General features: G+C 37.1%; 1 protein-coding gene across 1 annotated transcript in view; it reads left to right on the forward strand.

Annotated features, from left to right (window-relative positions):
- LOC101973334 (3',5'-cyclic-AMP phosphodiesterase 4D-like) overlaps window positions 1-13144 on the forward strand; it is a 56619-nt gene extending 43475 nt beyond the window's left edge. The window contains 6 exon segments of the mRNA XM_078030400.1: window positions 83-247; window positions 1318-1417; window positions 9657-9818; window positions 10676-10797; window positions 11293-11475; window positions 12029-13144. Coding sequence (XP_077886526.1) covers window positions 83-247; window positions 1318-1417; window positions 9657-9818; window positions 10676-10797; window positions 11293-11475; window positions 12029-12442 — 1146 coding nt within the window. The 3' untranslated portion in view covers window positions 12443-13144.
- The last annotated feature ends 3965 nt before the right edge of the window (window positions 13145-17109 follow it).

A 17109-nucleotide genomic window follows, 5' to 3' on the forward strand; every position in this document is an offset into this window, starting at 1 on the left:
TTGTTTGTTTTAACATTCTGTGTGAAACATTTTTTTAAAAAATATAAAGACAAAAATGTTACAAGGATATCTTCTCATACAGGAACGGGATTTGTTAAAAACATTTAAAATTCCAGTAGACACTCTAATTACATACCTTATGACCCTTGAAGACCATTACCATGCTGATGTGGCCTATCATAACAACATCCATGCTGCAGATGTTGTCCAGTCCACTCATGTGCTACTGTCTACTCCTGCTTTGGAGGTAAATCTGTTTTTAAAAATCTTAAGAACACTAACTTGCCATTCATGAGTGTCTTAAACTTTCAAACTGAGGAATTTGTGATGCATATAGTAATTGGCTTTATTGGAAATATGTTGACTTACAGGGGAGAAATGTTGTGGCTAATAAAGCAGTTGCAGCTTTGATGAATTTGTCTGTAAAAGTGGAACAGAGATTTAGGGATTCAACTGTCTATATTTCTTCTTTTGAAATGATCCAGTGGATATGTCATAATGCACATCTGGACTTTTGTTTGTTTTCTGGAAATTCATTTTGATGACTTTTTAAGTTAGAGTTCAAAGAATGATTAATTTATAAAATGTAAACAGTGAATGAATTGATATTTTCCATAGAATTTATTAGGAAAAAATACTTTAATTTTTTTAAAATCCTAAGATGTTGTTCTGCTAAGTGTTTACTAAAGCAATTTGATTTCCTTAATCATTTTTGGGAAAGATTCTCTTTTTGGATATAGTTTGCATTGTTCTCAGTATGAAATTGTGTTAATACCTCATCATTCAGATGAGTGATTTTCAACTGTAGATGATTTCTTGCCCCTTTCCCCCCTCCCCTCAGCTTCTAGTGACACTTGGAATGCCTGGAGAAATTTTTGGTTGTATCACATTTTTGTTTATATATGTTACTGGCATGTAATGGTCAAGCCAAGAATTCTTCTAAGTATCTATAATGTACCAGTACAGGACATCATCACACATAGTGTGACCTGACACAAAATGTGAACAGTGCTGAGGTTGAGAAATCCTGATTTGGATCCAAGAAAAGAATTTCACATGTCTTATTAAGACACTCTTTTTTTTCTACTTTTTAAAAAAGTATGATGATCCTCAGATATAATGAAGTTGAAATATTTTCTTCCAGAATTATGCTTAAAAAGTTTATAGGTACCTCATTAGCTAAAAGTCTGTTCAAAATGCATGGTGATTTGAAAGTTTGTTTTCCATCTAAATTCTAGGAAGTCATTTGTCATTTTATTAATACTTTTTATTCATATCCTTATAGAATAGTAATATTGATATTATCTGATTTTCCAGGCTGTGTTTACAGATTTGGAGATTCTTGCAGCAATTTTTGCTAGTGCAATACAGGATGTAGATCATCCTGGTGTGTCAAATCAATTTCTGATCAATACAAGTAAGTAAAGTTCACTGATTTTTTTTCAGAGCAAATTTTTCTGAGGATCTGTCACGACCCCCTTGCCTGCAAGGAAGACGCGACTCAGGAATCTTCTTTCAGCAGTTTATTCAGGCCCTTGATATTCTTCTAATGATTCTTCTACTACCCGGAATAATCATTGGATGCCCCTCCCAGCCTTAATAAAGCACCTCGAACCCCAATGCAAAGCTGCCACGTGTACCCTTCTCACAGGGTGCTAGAAAATGACACGCCAACTTTCTCTGATAAGGAGCTGGGAACACGCCAACTCTCTTTGATATGGAGTTGTCCTTCACAGACCACAACGGAGCCAGCGCCATCATGTAATGGCGACCACAGTCCGCAGGAACGGCTCACCACAAGGATCTGTGTAAATTTTTTTTCAGGTCTATAAAGTTCTTTGGAGATGTGTAAATATGTGTTTTAATGATAGTGTATGTTAATGTAATTTATCTTTGAAAATTATCATTACATCCCAAGAGGCATTATGATGTTTGAAAATATGTGTTTAGGACTTCTCTGAAAATAATATGTTGTTATTTCACTAGATAGGGATAATAAGGGGAATCAAAAGTAAAAATGGGAAGAGACATTTAGGTAGCTATGCTGCCTTTAAAGGTTAAAAAAAAGCAAAGGTAGGTGAAAGTGAGTGCTAGTAGACCTTTACTTTATGTAGATCATCATTTCATCCCTTCAGAAGCTGTAGCTCACCTTTCCCCACCCTCAGCAGGCCCAACCCTCTTCTTTCCTTTTTAAATCTTGTAATGAGGGTGACAGAAACTTCTCTCTTAATTTGATATTTTAATCATTAAGTCTTTATCTTCTCAGTGGTAACCTCTCAAATCTGTATAACAAGTCATTGCTGAATTTGGAAATATATGGATGGTAGGACTGTTCAATATGGACATCTCTGAGAGCTGCACAGCAAACCTCTGTAGGAAATGTTGAGGTGATGTTCCACCTCTTTCTTTGGAAAGAGCTTAGGTTTACAGAAGTTATTTGGTCATTGAAGTCAGTAGGTAAATTACTTAAACATTTACTGCGATTTAATTCCTTGCCACTAAAATATATTAATATTATAAATTTAATTTTATATAGGAAAAAAATGCAAAGTTGTTGAAAATGTTTTTTTTCATGTTAATAATCTGCCTTCTTAAAAGGGAAATCAAGATTTTTATTTTAAGATAAGAGAAATGAGGATATAGGACTATCTAGGATCAATGGCTATCCCTAGTAAGAAAACACACTAAGTAGATTTAAGTTGTGAGGTGAAGATAACCAAGAGGGATATCTGCCCAAGCCATAGTTAATTGGCCAGTTGAATATGGATACCCCCTTGTTTCTTTTCCAATCTTAGAATAAAAAGGAAATAGACAAAAAAAATTTTTTTGGAAAAAAAATCTGCCTTTTTTTCCCTTCTGCTTGAATTTGTGGATAATAGTCTTCCTATATGTGATAACCATCTAGCCATGTACAATTCGGGATGCTTACTGTTTATTTCTTATACTTGGCTGTACTCAGATCTAAAGAAAAAAATTAAATGCAATCTTGCTTTGAGACACTTAACTCACACTTTAGAATTATTTAAATCTATTTATCTTTCTTTTAACAACCTCTGTCCTACCTTACAGTAAAGTACACTTTAGTGATCCACATATTTAAAGGATTATAACAAGTGTCCAGAGATGTGTGCTTAGGAGCTTGGTTTAGGAACTTATTTATACAGGTTAGGTCATTTAAGCTAGCATAGCCCATCTACAGATAAATTTAATACCCATTGAAGTTTAAGAGGTACTGAAACAGATGATGGAGAAATTTGGAGGATGATTATAAATACTGAGAGAGTAGCCAGAGATGTCCACTTAAGCTCATTTTTCTGGTCACCTACTTGGGGTGGAAAGATGACAATCCTGAACCTGAAAGTTCCTTACTACCTGTGATGCTGTGATGATCTTCTTTCTATCGGACCACAGGAACACAGGAAAGCTCACAATCCAGAGCAGCTTAGGTTGGATTGCTAATATTTTTGATGTTAGAGTGTAATGGGACTGTGTTATTCCTGAGCAAATGAATCAGCATTGTCATTTGGTGTATGAAAGTATCCCATGGTTGATGATAGTAACAGGGCATGATCAGAATTACTGCCCTAGTAAGCTTTTGACAAGGGATCATGTGAGGTAGGTTCTTTTATTTTCCTTTGAAGAACACAGAAAGGGCTTAGTAGCTCGTAAAATAAAAAAAGTGTCAACTTCATAACATACAATAAAGAAATCTCTCATAACTAGTAATAAATAGCTTTGTGAAATTAACAGTATTATACATTTATTTACTTTTAGTACCAGTGATTAAAATTAGGGTTGCTTAACCCCTGAGCCACATCTCCAGCCTCTTCTTTTATTTATTTTTTTTTTATTTTGAGATAGGGTCTTGCTAAGTTGTGCAGGCTGGCCTCAAATTTGCAGTCTTCCAGGCATGTGCAAATTCTCCTGACAATTTGTTTTTGATCTGCTATAAATGTCTTTTTTTTCCTTAACAGACTTAAGTTGGTATTTTCTCCTACATTTACGGATGAGTTGAGCATCAGTGAGTCAGACTAGCACTAGCTCTGCTCTTGGCTCAGAGCTGGAACTCCAGTCTGCCCAAAACCAAAGATTGAATCCATTCTTTATAATAAGGAACTCTAAAAAGTCCTGATTATAAGATGTATAAACCCAGAGTTGGAAAGTTATCTGCTCTACTATAAAGGAGACTGTTGAGTGCAGCGAGGTAAAGGGATACCTTGAGTTATATGGCTAATCTCAGAGGAGCACTAGGGCTCACTGGGCTGGTTCACAGTGCAGTTATGGTCCTGCTTTTCAGTTGTGATCCTGGTTCTCATGAATCATTTGATGTGTGTTACTTTGGGGTGCCAAATGATTTGACACTAATAGTGCTTGTACTCACTCTAAGCAGCTTGGGGGTACTAAAAGCAGAGACATCTTTTCTGCCTGGCAGAATTGGTTGAGCTTTAATGAAAACTTGGGGATATAGAGGAAAGTGACATAGAGAAATTGAAGTTCCACATGGGAAGCTCCTTAAGTCTTTTATTTTTAAGGATAATATAGGTAATTAAACCTGTAAAATGTGTACTATATCATCAAGTCTTGAATAGAACATTCTAGAATGTCATTAAAAATCTATTTAACTTCACAGCTTTATTTTCTGGAAAAAAAATAAAGCACTATCAAAAGTACAAAATATACATAGCATTGCATTTTCCTTGGAAAATTATCCTTTTTTGTTTCTATCAAAGATGGCCAAGTTGTGGGGAGAAAGACTTATTTACATTAGTCTTGGCTTCTAAGAGCAGAGAAGCATCATATCATATTAAGGTGAAGTTATATCTAAGAACCAGTGCATATACTTTTTAATTTCTCTGATGTAATTTTAAAATACAGTTCCCATAGTCATATTAGTGAATAATATAGAGAGTTTTGTTTTTCTACATAAACCTAACTAACATTTAAAAGAAGGTAAATTCATTTTTAACAAATGTGCTATAGTTGTAACTATTGAGATTATTTTATCCAATAACAATATATTTAAATTTGGTTCTGGGCACTATGAATTTAGGGTGGCCAAAATTGAGTGTTGGCTATTAGGAACCTGCATTCTGCAGGAAAAGACAGCTTACGTAAACATGTGGCATGTGATGGTGTTCAGGGCAGTGGAAACAGTGCAGACTTGTGGCACAGAAAGAGGAGTTGAGGGAGTGAGCAAGCAGCTTTAACCCTTGGACTTCAGCACCAGTATTAAGTTAAAACCACCACTTCCTCTCCCCATTTCAAGGACAAATGTTATGTTCAGAAGTCCTTTTGAAGACTTTTGCTCTTGTCTTTCGTAACTTAGAGTCACAGTGTAGCCTGCTGTCATTTTCAAGCTCTGGGTTCAACATAGTGAAGCTGTAGTAACAGTGAGAGGTAGCTCTTACTCATGGTCCATACCCAGTCTTCACCCCAGTCCTAAGCGTGCCAGCCCAATCTCCTGTTGTAGGCTTGGATCCACCACATGGATGTTCTTACCTTCACATTAAGGCCCAATCTTCTCTTGCTCCTGTGCCTTTTAAACAGGCTCTTACTGTGGAAAAAATTGTTTTCAGTTTCCCTTCTTAGACTAAGCTGATGAAATGAGGTTTCTGCAGTTTGTGGAGGAAACTCCTGGGGGATTACTAGAAGCCCCCACATTTCTGTTAGTTACTGGCATATAATCCTCCCAGGAGTTTGGTAGGGGTTGTTCTTACTTTACAAATGAGAACAAAGGAAGAGAGGTGGGGTGCTGATTTCACAGCCAGGTCTGTTGGATTTCTAAGCTCAGGATCATTTAACCTCAAACCCTGATAAAATGAATATGCATTTAATTTACTCTTAAAAGTGTTTTTCATCAAGAAGATATAAGCAGAGGTATATATGGAATGGATCTGCAGTTGTACTAAAGCACAAGAATGCCCTTCAGGGGCCTATGGTCGGAGGATGGGAGAGTAAATTTTATTTACAACTTAACCAGGCTTAGGCGTGCCCAGGAGCTGGCCAAAAATGATTTGGGGTGAATCTGTGAGAATGTTTTCAGAAGACATAAGCATTTGAATCAGCAAATTAAGTATAGGTTATTTTCATCATTGTGAGTGGACATCATCCAAGCCACTGGGGACTTAACAGAGTAGAAGATATGGAAAAAGGCAAATTCCTGTTTTCAGTTTGAGCTGGGATATCATTCTCTCCTGCTCTCAGATATCCATGCCACTGCTTTTGGGGCCTTCAAACGTGAACTGGGACTTACATCAATTACTTTCTCCACTCCTTCCATTCCCTCCCCATTCATTCCTTAACTCAGATCTTCAGACTGAATCGCAACCCTAGCTAGCTCTCTTGCTTCTCCAGATCCTGACACTTATTGGCATTCATAATCACCTGAGCCAGTTCCTAATAAGCACATTGAAATATCTATATCTCTTTATCCTACTGGTTCTTTTTCTCTGGATAACCCATAATAGATATTTTTTAATTAAGAATGTAGAGGAAGAAAGTTTTAAGGATGACTTTTCTGAATTAATTATGGGGTTTCTGGAATTGGCTTTTTAATCTGATTAAGTTTGAAGACAGCAGTGCTGTTTCCAGTAGGAGAGAAAGCACTCATAGTCTGTGGGGAGAACTGTTTATACATAAAATATCTGCCTTGGGTACTCCCAATCAACCACTTACATTTGAAGCAAGGAGCGAAGTGATTCTGCATATGATACTCTCACACATTTTTAGGAAACCCAGGAATGTAACAACATTGATTGGTTACTCCTGATGTCAGTGAATCAAGTGGTGGAGTAAAGGGATGAGCTTGAGGATTGGAATTCCCAGATCAAGCACCACCATCAGTGGACTAAGTGCTTCTAGGTGTGCCAGCCCTCTCCTCTGTAGCTGCAGGGCTGAAATTGCTGGAAATCAAAGGCAGAACCTTCTCCTGTTATTGACTAAATACAATGTAAAATGAGCTCCCAGCTTCCCAGGATATCTACTGGAAAATTGAGGACATTGATTAGAAAATAAATCCAAATAAAATTCAAGGACCTTCTGCCTTAGTGAAATTTCTAAGGATCCAGTGGTATGGGGCATGGTAAGATATCTCTTCTAAGAAGAGGGATAAATTGTTACATCTGGCTCCTCCTACAATTATGAAGAAGGCACAATGCCTAGTACCAGTTAGGATTTCGGAGGAAACTTACTTGTTTGGGTGTGTTATTCCGGCCGAGTGATCTAAAGAGCTGCTGGTTTTGTGTGGTGGCACAGAATAAGAGGTTCTGCAGAAGTGCAGGCTGCTGTGCAGGTTACTCTGCCACTTGAGCCATATGATTCAGCAGATTCAGTAGTTGTGCCATGATTCACTTAGAGCTGCCAAAGGCTTCCCACCCTGTAGAAGCAACTGGCTTGATTAGAATGGTGGAATGGCCTTTTGAAGCCTCGGTTGCAGCACCATCCAGGTGGCAATACCTTTCAGGCCTGGGACAAAGTGTTCCAGAAGGCCACATGTAATCAAAACCAGTGTTCAGTATCTAATGCTATTTCTCCCATAACCAAGAGTCACAAGTCCAGAAATCAAAGATGGACATGGAAGTAGCACTATTCACTATTACCTCTAGTTACCCCACAGGCAAAATTTGTTTTCTCTTCTGGCAACATTATGCTCTGTGGCCCATAGGTCTTAATTCCATAGGGAGTAATGACTAGGAAGCATTACAATAATTCACTGACCTAGAAGGAATTCCCCTTTGGATTCCTTATGTCTCCAAATGAAGAAGAGACCAAGAAAGGAGTTACAGTGTTAACTGTGAGGACTGATGTGGACTGTCAAGGGGAAACTGGGTTATTACTCCACAGTGTAGGTAGGGAAGAATGTGTGTGTGGAATACAGGAGATTTCTTATGGTATCTCTTACATTACTATGCCATTGTGAGTTAGGTCAATGGAAACTACAACAACCCAATCCAGGTGGAAATACTAATGGCCCTTCACAGGAGTGAAGATTTGGGTCAACCCAGTAGAAAAAGAACCATGACTAGGTACTTTCTAAAGACAAAAGAGATAAAGAATGAGTAAGAGGAGAATGTGGTTATAATTACCAGCTATGAGCACAAGGCCAGTTATAGAAATGAGGACTCTAATCATCATGAGTACACCTTTGTGTATGTAAATATACTTATATTGGGAAATTTTCTTTGTTTTTCCTCCTTTTCCCTCATCATGCAATATAAGATGTTTTGACTTTACATTAGTTTTAAGGTATTGTTAATTTTGCATGGTAGTATTTAAGTTGTGGAATATCACAAGAAGAGTAAACATCATTCTAGAGCCTTACCTCTTATGGAGAAGGGGTACTGAGTTCATAAGTGTACCATGTTAAGTGGAATTGTGACCTTATTATTGTCTTTATTTGGAGACTAAATACAGCTTAAGGAAATGCATATAGGTGCCAGTTTGGCAAGGGGTGAACCTTGTGATGGGTAATTTTATGTGTGGCTCAACTAGGTTGCCAACATGGCTGGTAAATATTCTTTTCCGTGTGTCTTTCAGGGTGTGTCCAGAAGGGATTAGCATTTACATCAGTAAGTGGAATAAAGAAGATTCCCCTCACCTGTGCAGTAGGCATCATCAGTCCATTGAGGGCCTGAATGAAACCAAAAGGTGGAGGAAAGGCAAACTCACTTTCTGTTTGAGCGAGGATATCCATATTCTCCTGCCTTTGGACATCAGTGCTTCTGGTTACCAGAGAGAATTTACACCAGTCTCCCCATGCTCCAGTTCTCAGTGGTCACACTAGAACTGAATTATACCACTGGCTTTTTCTGCTTCTCCAGCTTGCAGATGATGTCCTCACTGGCTTGCATAATTGCCTGAGCCAACTCCTATCATTCAGTATTTTGTTATATTATTGAGAACATGCACTTAGTCTGTGTCTGCCAAATGAAGTACATGACTTCAGTTAAGTGGTAGTACCTTCCCACCCTCTACCCCCATGCCAGTGAAGACTGAGAAATAGATTAAATGGTCTTTATGCCTTCATTAGTAGCATTATATTCAGAATGTTGTAATTTACTCTTGATGATCCAGGGTAGTTCTTACAAATGAGTATAATTACTCTCTCTGTAATAAAATTGTGGCTTTGGATTTGTAAAGAAATGCATGGTCCCTCAATAAAATAGAGAATGCTTTATATAGTTATTAGTGTGTGCCAGGTACTGAATGGATCATGTTTATCATTTCCTGATTCACTACTAGAGTTCATGGCTCAAGACTTCTTGCTATACTTCTTGGCATTGCATGATCCTCACATAAAAGTTGTAGGGCAGAGAATCCACAATTATCAGGAATATAAGACCTTATGCTGTAGACATGTTGCTATGTTAAGAATAATTCCATATTCCGCTGAGTTTATCAGGTCTGGAGGCAGCTAAGGCCCACAGAGTGAAATGCCCCTCCATGTATCAGTAACATTGGAGTCCACTCCTAAAGGTTCCAGTGTTATTTCTGCTCCTTCATTATTCAATGTATTTTCTTCTTGTTATTATCATGTAATGGTAAGGGTGACAGAGAAGTTTAGGGGAAATTGCATCCTAAACCCAAAGTATCGTAAAACTTTAAAAATAAGCTCTAATTAAACAGCTTTGGTGATCATCTCCCTTTTTTCCTTTCAGACTCTGAACTTGCCTTGATGTATAATGACTCCTCTGTCTTAGAGAACCATCATTTGGCCGTGGGCTTTAAGTTGCTACAGGAAGAAAATTGTGACATTTTTCAGAATTTGACCAAAAAGCAAAGACAATCTTTAAGGAAAATTGTCATTGACATTGTAAGTAGTTAACAAAAGCAAAAAAAGCAAAAAAAAAAAAAATGTGATTAAAGTAGTCTAAAAAAATTCAAATGTGAGAATGAGAGTATTAGGTAAAAGCATGTGTATTTCCAAACTTCTATGGCCCTTTATGTTCTAGAAGCTGCATCTGTTGCTGGCAGTGCTATTCTATAATAGGTTGTCTACTTTTAACAGTTTGGATTTAAGAATAATAATAGTTGAACCTCATTATTCAGCTTTTATTTTTCTGAGCTCCACGTGGCAGACAGAAAAAGATGAATAAGCAAAAATAGAGGGCTTGGGCTATCACTTGAATATCCCCTGCCTTTTTCCATCCAATTAGAGATATACATGATTTTACTATTTTCTCTATGTGTATTATTCAGAGTGATTATGAGACATAGAAAAATATCTTGTTTCTAAAAAATTACTTGCTTTGTACATATAGAGAAAGGAATTATTTTTCTTGGATAAGCAGAAAATTAACCAGAATATTATTTCTGAAGTGGTCTGTGAGCAACCTCAAATCACTCATTGTAGTCCAATAACCACTTTCTAATCCAGGGAATGAAAAAACTTTAAAATGTGTGATGATATCTTATCCTCAGAGATACCATCATGTTTTCACCAGGAAAGTGGTGGTCAGTGCCTGATGTTTCTGCATAATGTACATAATTATCTAGGTTTCCAAGAGTCGTTAGCAAAGGGAAAAGATTGTGCCCCTAGAAGGATTCATTTCCATATACTGCCATTAGAAGTCATAGTAGTTTTCCTTCCTTTTCACATTCTGGAAAAAAAAAAGTTTTCATATGCAAATTCTGACTTTTCCCTTTGGACTTAATAAAATATTCTTTATCTTCTAAGATACTTGCAAAGACATGTCAAAACACATGAATCTACTGGCTGATTTGAAAACTATTGTTGAAACTAAGAAAGTGACAAGTTCTGGGGTTCTTCTTCTTGATAACTATTCTGACAGTATTCAGGTAAATCATTATTTGATTTTGTGTTGTGTGTTTGTGTGTGTTTGTGTACACATGCACATGTGTCTGTGTATTCTGCTTTGATAAAATTCATTTCTCCCATCTTATACTTTCAGTAACTATAGGCAGGATTTTTACCCACACTCTCATCCTGAGAATTAACCAGGTAGAAACTTACTGTTCTTTTTAGTTGCCCATATATTTAAAAAACAAAAACATCTAAAACCTCCCAAAAACCATCCACATAAGGAGGCCTGAATTTCATTAACCACACTCATAAACAGCTTCTCCTATGATACTTAGATGCAGTAGAAGTGGCATAATTTGGAACAATTTATACAAGTGTGAACCACACACAGACACATCTTGGTTGAGCTGTTTGAAATAAATCTTACACTACATGTATTTTTAAGTGTCACAGTCATCCGACTTGAATTTCTAGTTTGAAAAAAAAAAATGGAGCAAGTGCTGAGTAGAGAATTCCTCGGTCTACTTTAGGTCCTTCAGAAAATGGTGCACTGTGCAGACCTGAGCAACCTCACAAAGCCTCTCCAACTGTACCGCCAGTGGACAGACTGGATAATGGAGGAGTTCTTCCGCCAAGGAGACTGAGAAAGGGAGTGTGGCATGGAGATAAGTCCCATGTGTGACAAGCACAATGCATCTGTGGAAAAATCACAGGTAATGCATGACACAGAAAGCCTTCCAAGAGAAGAAAGATGCAGCTAGCATTTGTTTACTCATAGTGTTTTCTTGGGCTTTTAAAATTATTTGTTTTTGACAGAATCAGTTTCACCTTACCACTTATGATATAGAAAACCTGCAATTGTAGAACTTAGATTTACATAGCCATGCTTCTACTGGTGTGGCATTCTATTCATTCATTATAACCATGTTCATGTACATAGAGTATTTGTTTATTTCAGTTATCTAGATTCACATTTTATTCTAAAATAAGTTCCAGACCCCATATCCTGCCATGTAAATAACTGAAAATGTTTTTGCATTGTGAACATATTCTTGAACTACTAATCATTCTAGAGGCTAGAAACTTTCACCAGCTAGAAACAACACTTTTATATGGTCTCTTATCTCAAATAATGACTATTTTACCAAACTAAGGTTAGTAGTATTCTGATTGCTATTATATGTGTGGGCCATGATCTACTTAATCTTTTTAATGGTATCTGAGTCCAATTGGACTGCTCATATTGGATTTCTTTTTTTTAACTAGGTGGGCTTCATAGACTATATTGTTCATCCTCTCTGGGAGACATGGGCAGACCTTGTACATCCTGATGCCCAGGATATTTTGGACACTTTGGAGGACAATCGTGAATGGTACCAGAGCACGATCCCTCAGAGCCCCTCTCCTGCACTTGATGACCAAGAAGAGGGCCGGCAGAGTCAAACAGAGAAATTCCAGTTTGAACTAACTTTAGAGGAAGATGGTGAGTCAGACACTGAAAAGGACAGTGGAAGTCAAGTCAAAGAAGACACTAGCTGCAGTGACTCCAAGACTCTGTGTACTCAAGACTCGGAGTCTACTGAAATTTCCCTTGATGAACAGGTGGAAGAGGAGGCAGTAGGAGAAGAGGAAAGCCATCCAGAAGCTCCTGTAATAGATAATTGTTCTCCTGACACGTAACAGTACAGAGACTGCCAAGCCTTTTTTTTTTTTTAAGTAGAAAATTGTTTCCAAAGTGCATGTCACATGCCACAACCATGGTCACACCTCACTCTCATCTGCCAGCACGTTTGTTGAAAAAAACTGACCTTGACTACTCAGTCTGGCACTCAGGAATATGGTAACCAGTTTCTTCACCTCCATGTCATCAGAGCAAGGGGGATATCTTCGAAAACAACGTTTTAACAGAATTTCAGCTTGGGAGAGCTGACAAAGCAGATAAAATCAACTCCAAACTGTTTTCAAGGGAGAGTGGCTCATCAGGCAGCCCAGTAGCAGATTGGATTTGAGGTTTCTTTTATTTATTTGTAATATTTTTTGGAAGAAAGAAGGCTTTACATGGATGGAGTGAACTTAGTGGATGGAGCAACAAAAATGTCACAAATAGGACACAGCATGAATCTGTTTCCAGGAGGAGGATGAGCCACAGAAATTGCATAATTTTCTGATTTCAAGTCTTCCTGATGCATGACTGAATAGTGTGGTTCAGTGAGCTGCATTCACCTCTACATTTTGTATGATATGTAAAACAGATTTTTTGTAGAGCTTACTTTTATTATTAAATGTATTGAGGTATTATATTTAAAAAACTATGTTCAGAACTTCATCTGCCACTGGTTATTATTTTTTTCTAAGGAGTAACTTGCAAGTTTTCAGTACAAATCTGTGATACACTGGATAAATCTAATTTACAAATTTTACTTGCACCTTATAGTTCATAGAAGTTAACTGATTTGTAGTGATTCATTGTTTTATATACCAACAACTTCCATATTTTAAAACAAAAAAAAACTTTATGTTGCTGGAAACCCTTTTTGTAAGTCTTCGTTTGCTTTTTAGATCACTCTAGATAAGCAGAGTTGCTCTCCATCAATGTTTTTCTTCACAGTGTGCAAAGTGAATATTTGTTCTTTAATACTTTGATGTGTGTTATATCAAATGTGTCTTAAGTCTCATAGAAACTCAATCATCAGTTGGTGTTGTCTGAAGCAAATGGGAGATATATAAACACCCAGTAGCTAAAATGGTCTGTCTTTTTTATATATTTTCCTACTTAGTGTCTTCTGATGACTTTTTGTTCTGTCAAGAGACATGCATTTCATAACTGCATGTCCTTCTAATAACCCACACATTGTGTGCTCATTTTTATTGTTATTGCCAGTTATAGTGAGAAAAAAATTTCCCCCTTGTGCTGCTTTATTATTTAATGTGTGTTTGAACTTCTGTCCATGTTCACTAGATGGGGTCTTATCAAATCTATTATCTCCATTCTGATGGATGAAAAGAAACAGGTAGTCAAGTTAGGGTTAGCACTCATTTTCTACCATGAGAGTTGTATGTCATGACTAGCTTTCACTCTGAGGTTATAGAGAAAAGTGTACAGCTAACTATACGGATTTTAAGAATAGTAACTGAATATATTATCAAACACCAGTACAACTAAGTTCTCTTTGGCTTTTATGATTTTGCCATGCAATTAAAAACTATGTGAGGAGTATCCTTGAGCAGTTGTCTTAAGATGTAGCAGCTACTCATTCTTAATGGATAGTCATGTAACATGTAGGCACTGCTTTACCAGTTTTCATTGATCCATAATTATGTCTTGAAGGAGGGAACTACTTTCCTTAAACATGCTGAAGAAGAAGCAGTTGATGATGGTACTAGCACCAGAGGGTATGATATAGTTTAAAGTATTGGATTGGTAAAAAGATTCTACCTAAATAAAAAAATAGAGATCACTCTTGGCTGATTTTAGCTCCTGGAACTCTATTTTAATATTAAAGATGAATTCCCAGTATCTTCTGCTGATAGCAGCTAGACTCGTGAAGCATCTGTTTAGTCTTACGTTTCTTCCCATGTCGGTTCTTAAAAAAAGGGTTCACCTTTTCTGTGAAGAGTTTGGAGCTCACATAATCCACTTTCACATTGATATTCAAAAATTTAGAGACTAAAAGAGAGATCTGACTAAACAGAAAATACATGAAACATTAAGAAAATTACAATCCTAAAAACATTCACATTTGGAACTTCTCATGGAGCCATCTGGGGACTGCAGAACAAAGTTATCAGCCAGGAAAATAATCCAGGCTGAAGATAGTCCCTGTTTTAATTTCCTGAGATCCAAGTGATGCTTACAGCCTTTGATAGAAAAAGTATGTCTCTGATCTTTTAGATAGTACAGAAGAGGTATCAACTAATTATTGCATTTCCACGCTTTTGCCCTTGTAAAGATAGACAGGTATCTTGCACATAGAGGTCTATGTTTGACCAATTAGTTTCACAAGAATATTTGAGAACTTAATCCTGTTTTAATTTTATTTTCCCTATGAGAGGCCTAAAAGGAAAAGCAAAATGTCTAGTTTATTTCTCTTTCCAATTCACTCTCATTCCTTCCTTTTTCTCCCTTCACTTGGCATTTCCCTCTCAGAGTGCCTAGAATATTAATAATGGAAAAAATAAACAGCAATATGTAAAAAAAAATCCAGACCTGAAAGGATTTTTAACTGCACTAATAGAGGCTTTCCCCCACAGTTTTCTGCTTTTTAATGGTCCCATGTTATAAAGATACCCACCAATGGACAATCAAATTGTAGCAAAGGCATAATATCCAAGAGTTAGAGACAAATGACCTTACCTGTAATACAGTCTTGTTTGTCTGTTTACAACCATGTATTTATTGCAATGTACATACTGTAATGTTAATTGTAAATTATCAGTTCTTATTAAAACATCATCCCGTGATAGGATGATGTTGATATATTTGGAAACTCTTGGTGAGAGAATGAATGGTGTGTATACATACTCCTTGTACATTTTTATTTTCTCCTGTAATATAGTCTTGTAACCTTAGAGGTTGTTTATGGAAGATTCAGGAAAACTATAAAATACACCACAAAAACCTAAAGAGAGAAATTGAAGAAGATCTTAGAAGATGGAAAAATATACCCTGTTCATGGATAGGCAGAACTAACATCATCAAAATGGCGATATTACCAAAAGTTCTCTATAGGTTTAATGCAATGCCAATCAAAATCCCAACGGCATTTCTTGTAGAAATACAGAAAGCAATCATGAAAAATAGAGAAAGCAATCATGAAATTCATATGGAAGAATAAAAGACTCAGAATAGCAAAAACAATACTAAGCAGGAAGTGTGAATCAGGTGGTATAGCGATACCAGATTTCACACTATACTACAGAGCAATAGTAACAAAAACAGCATGGTACTGGTACCAAAACAGGCAGGTGGACCAATGGTACAGAATAGAGGACACAGAAACCAACCCACAAAACTACAACTTTCTTATATTTGATAAAGGGGCTAAAAGCATGCAATGGAGGAAGGATAGCATCTTCAACAAATGGTGCTGGGAAAACTAGAAATCCACATGCAACAAAATGAAACTGAATCCCTTTCTCTCACCATGCACAAAAGTTAACTCAAAATGGATCAAGGAGCTTGATATCAAATCAGAGACACGGCATCTGATAGAAGAAAAAGTTGGCTACGACCTACATACTGTGGGGTCGGGCTACAAATTCCTCAATAGGACACCCATAGCACAAGAGTTAACATCTAGAATCAACAAATGGGACTTACTCAAACTAAAAAGTTTTTTTTTCAGCAAAGGAAACAATAAGAGAGGTAAATAGGGAGCCTACATCATGGGAACAAATCTTTACTCCTCACACTTCAGATAGAGCCCTAATATCCAGAGTATATAAAGAACTCAAAAAAATAAACAATAAGATAACAAATAACCCAATCAACAAATGGGCCAAGGACCTGAACAGACACTTCTCAGAGGAGGACATACAATCAATCAACAAGTACATGGAAAAATGCTCACCATCTCTAGCAGTCAGAGAAATGCAAATCAAAACCACCCTAAGATACCATCTCACTCCAGTAAGATTGGCAGCCATTATGAACTCAAACAACAACAAGTGCTGGCGAGGATGTGGGGAAAAGGGTACACTTGTACATTGTTGGTGGGACTGCAAATTGGTGCAGCCAATTTGGAAAGCAGTATGGAGATTTCTTGGAAAGCTCGGATTGGAACCACCATTTGACCCAGCTATTCCCCTTCTCGGTCTATTCCCTAAAGACCTAAAAAGAGCATGCTACAGGGACACTGTTACATTGATGTTCATAGCAGCACAATTCACAATAGCAAGACTGTGGAACCAACCCAGATGCCCTTCAATAGACAAATGGATAAAAAAAACGTGGCATTTATACACAATGGAGTATTACTCTGCATTAAAAAATGACAAAATCATAGAATTTGGAGGGAAATGGATGGCATTAGAGCAGATTATGCTAAGTGAAGCTAGCCAAGCCCTAAAAATCAAATGCCAAATGTCTTCTTTGATATAAGGAGAGTAACTAAGAACAGACTAGGGAAGAAGACCAACATTAAACAAGGATGAGAGGTGGGAGGGAAAGGGAGAGAGAAGGGAAATTGCATGGAAATGGAAGGAGACCCTCAGGGTTATACAAAATTACGTACAAGAGGAAGTGAGGGGAAAGGGGAAAATAATACAAGGGGGAGGAATGAATTACTGTAGTGGGGGTAGAGAGAGAAGAGGGGAGGGGAGGGGAGGGGGATAGTAGAGGATAGGAA

This window comes from Ictidomys tridecemlineatus, chromosome 13 (assembly GCF_052094955.1).
Source record: "Ictidomys tridecemlineatus isolate mIctTri1 chromosome 13, mIctTri1.hap1, whole genome shotgun sequence".
In the NCBI taxonomy this organism is placed as follows: Eukaryota; Metazoa; Chordata; class Mammalia; order Rodentia; family Sciuridae; genus Ictidomys; species Ictidomys tridecemlineatus.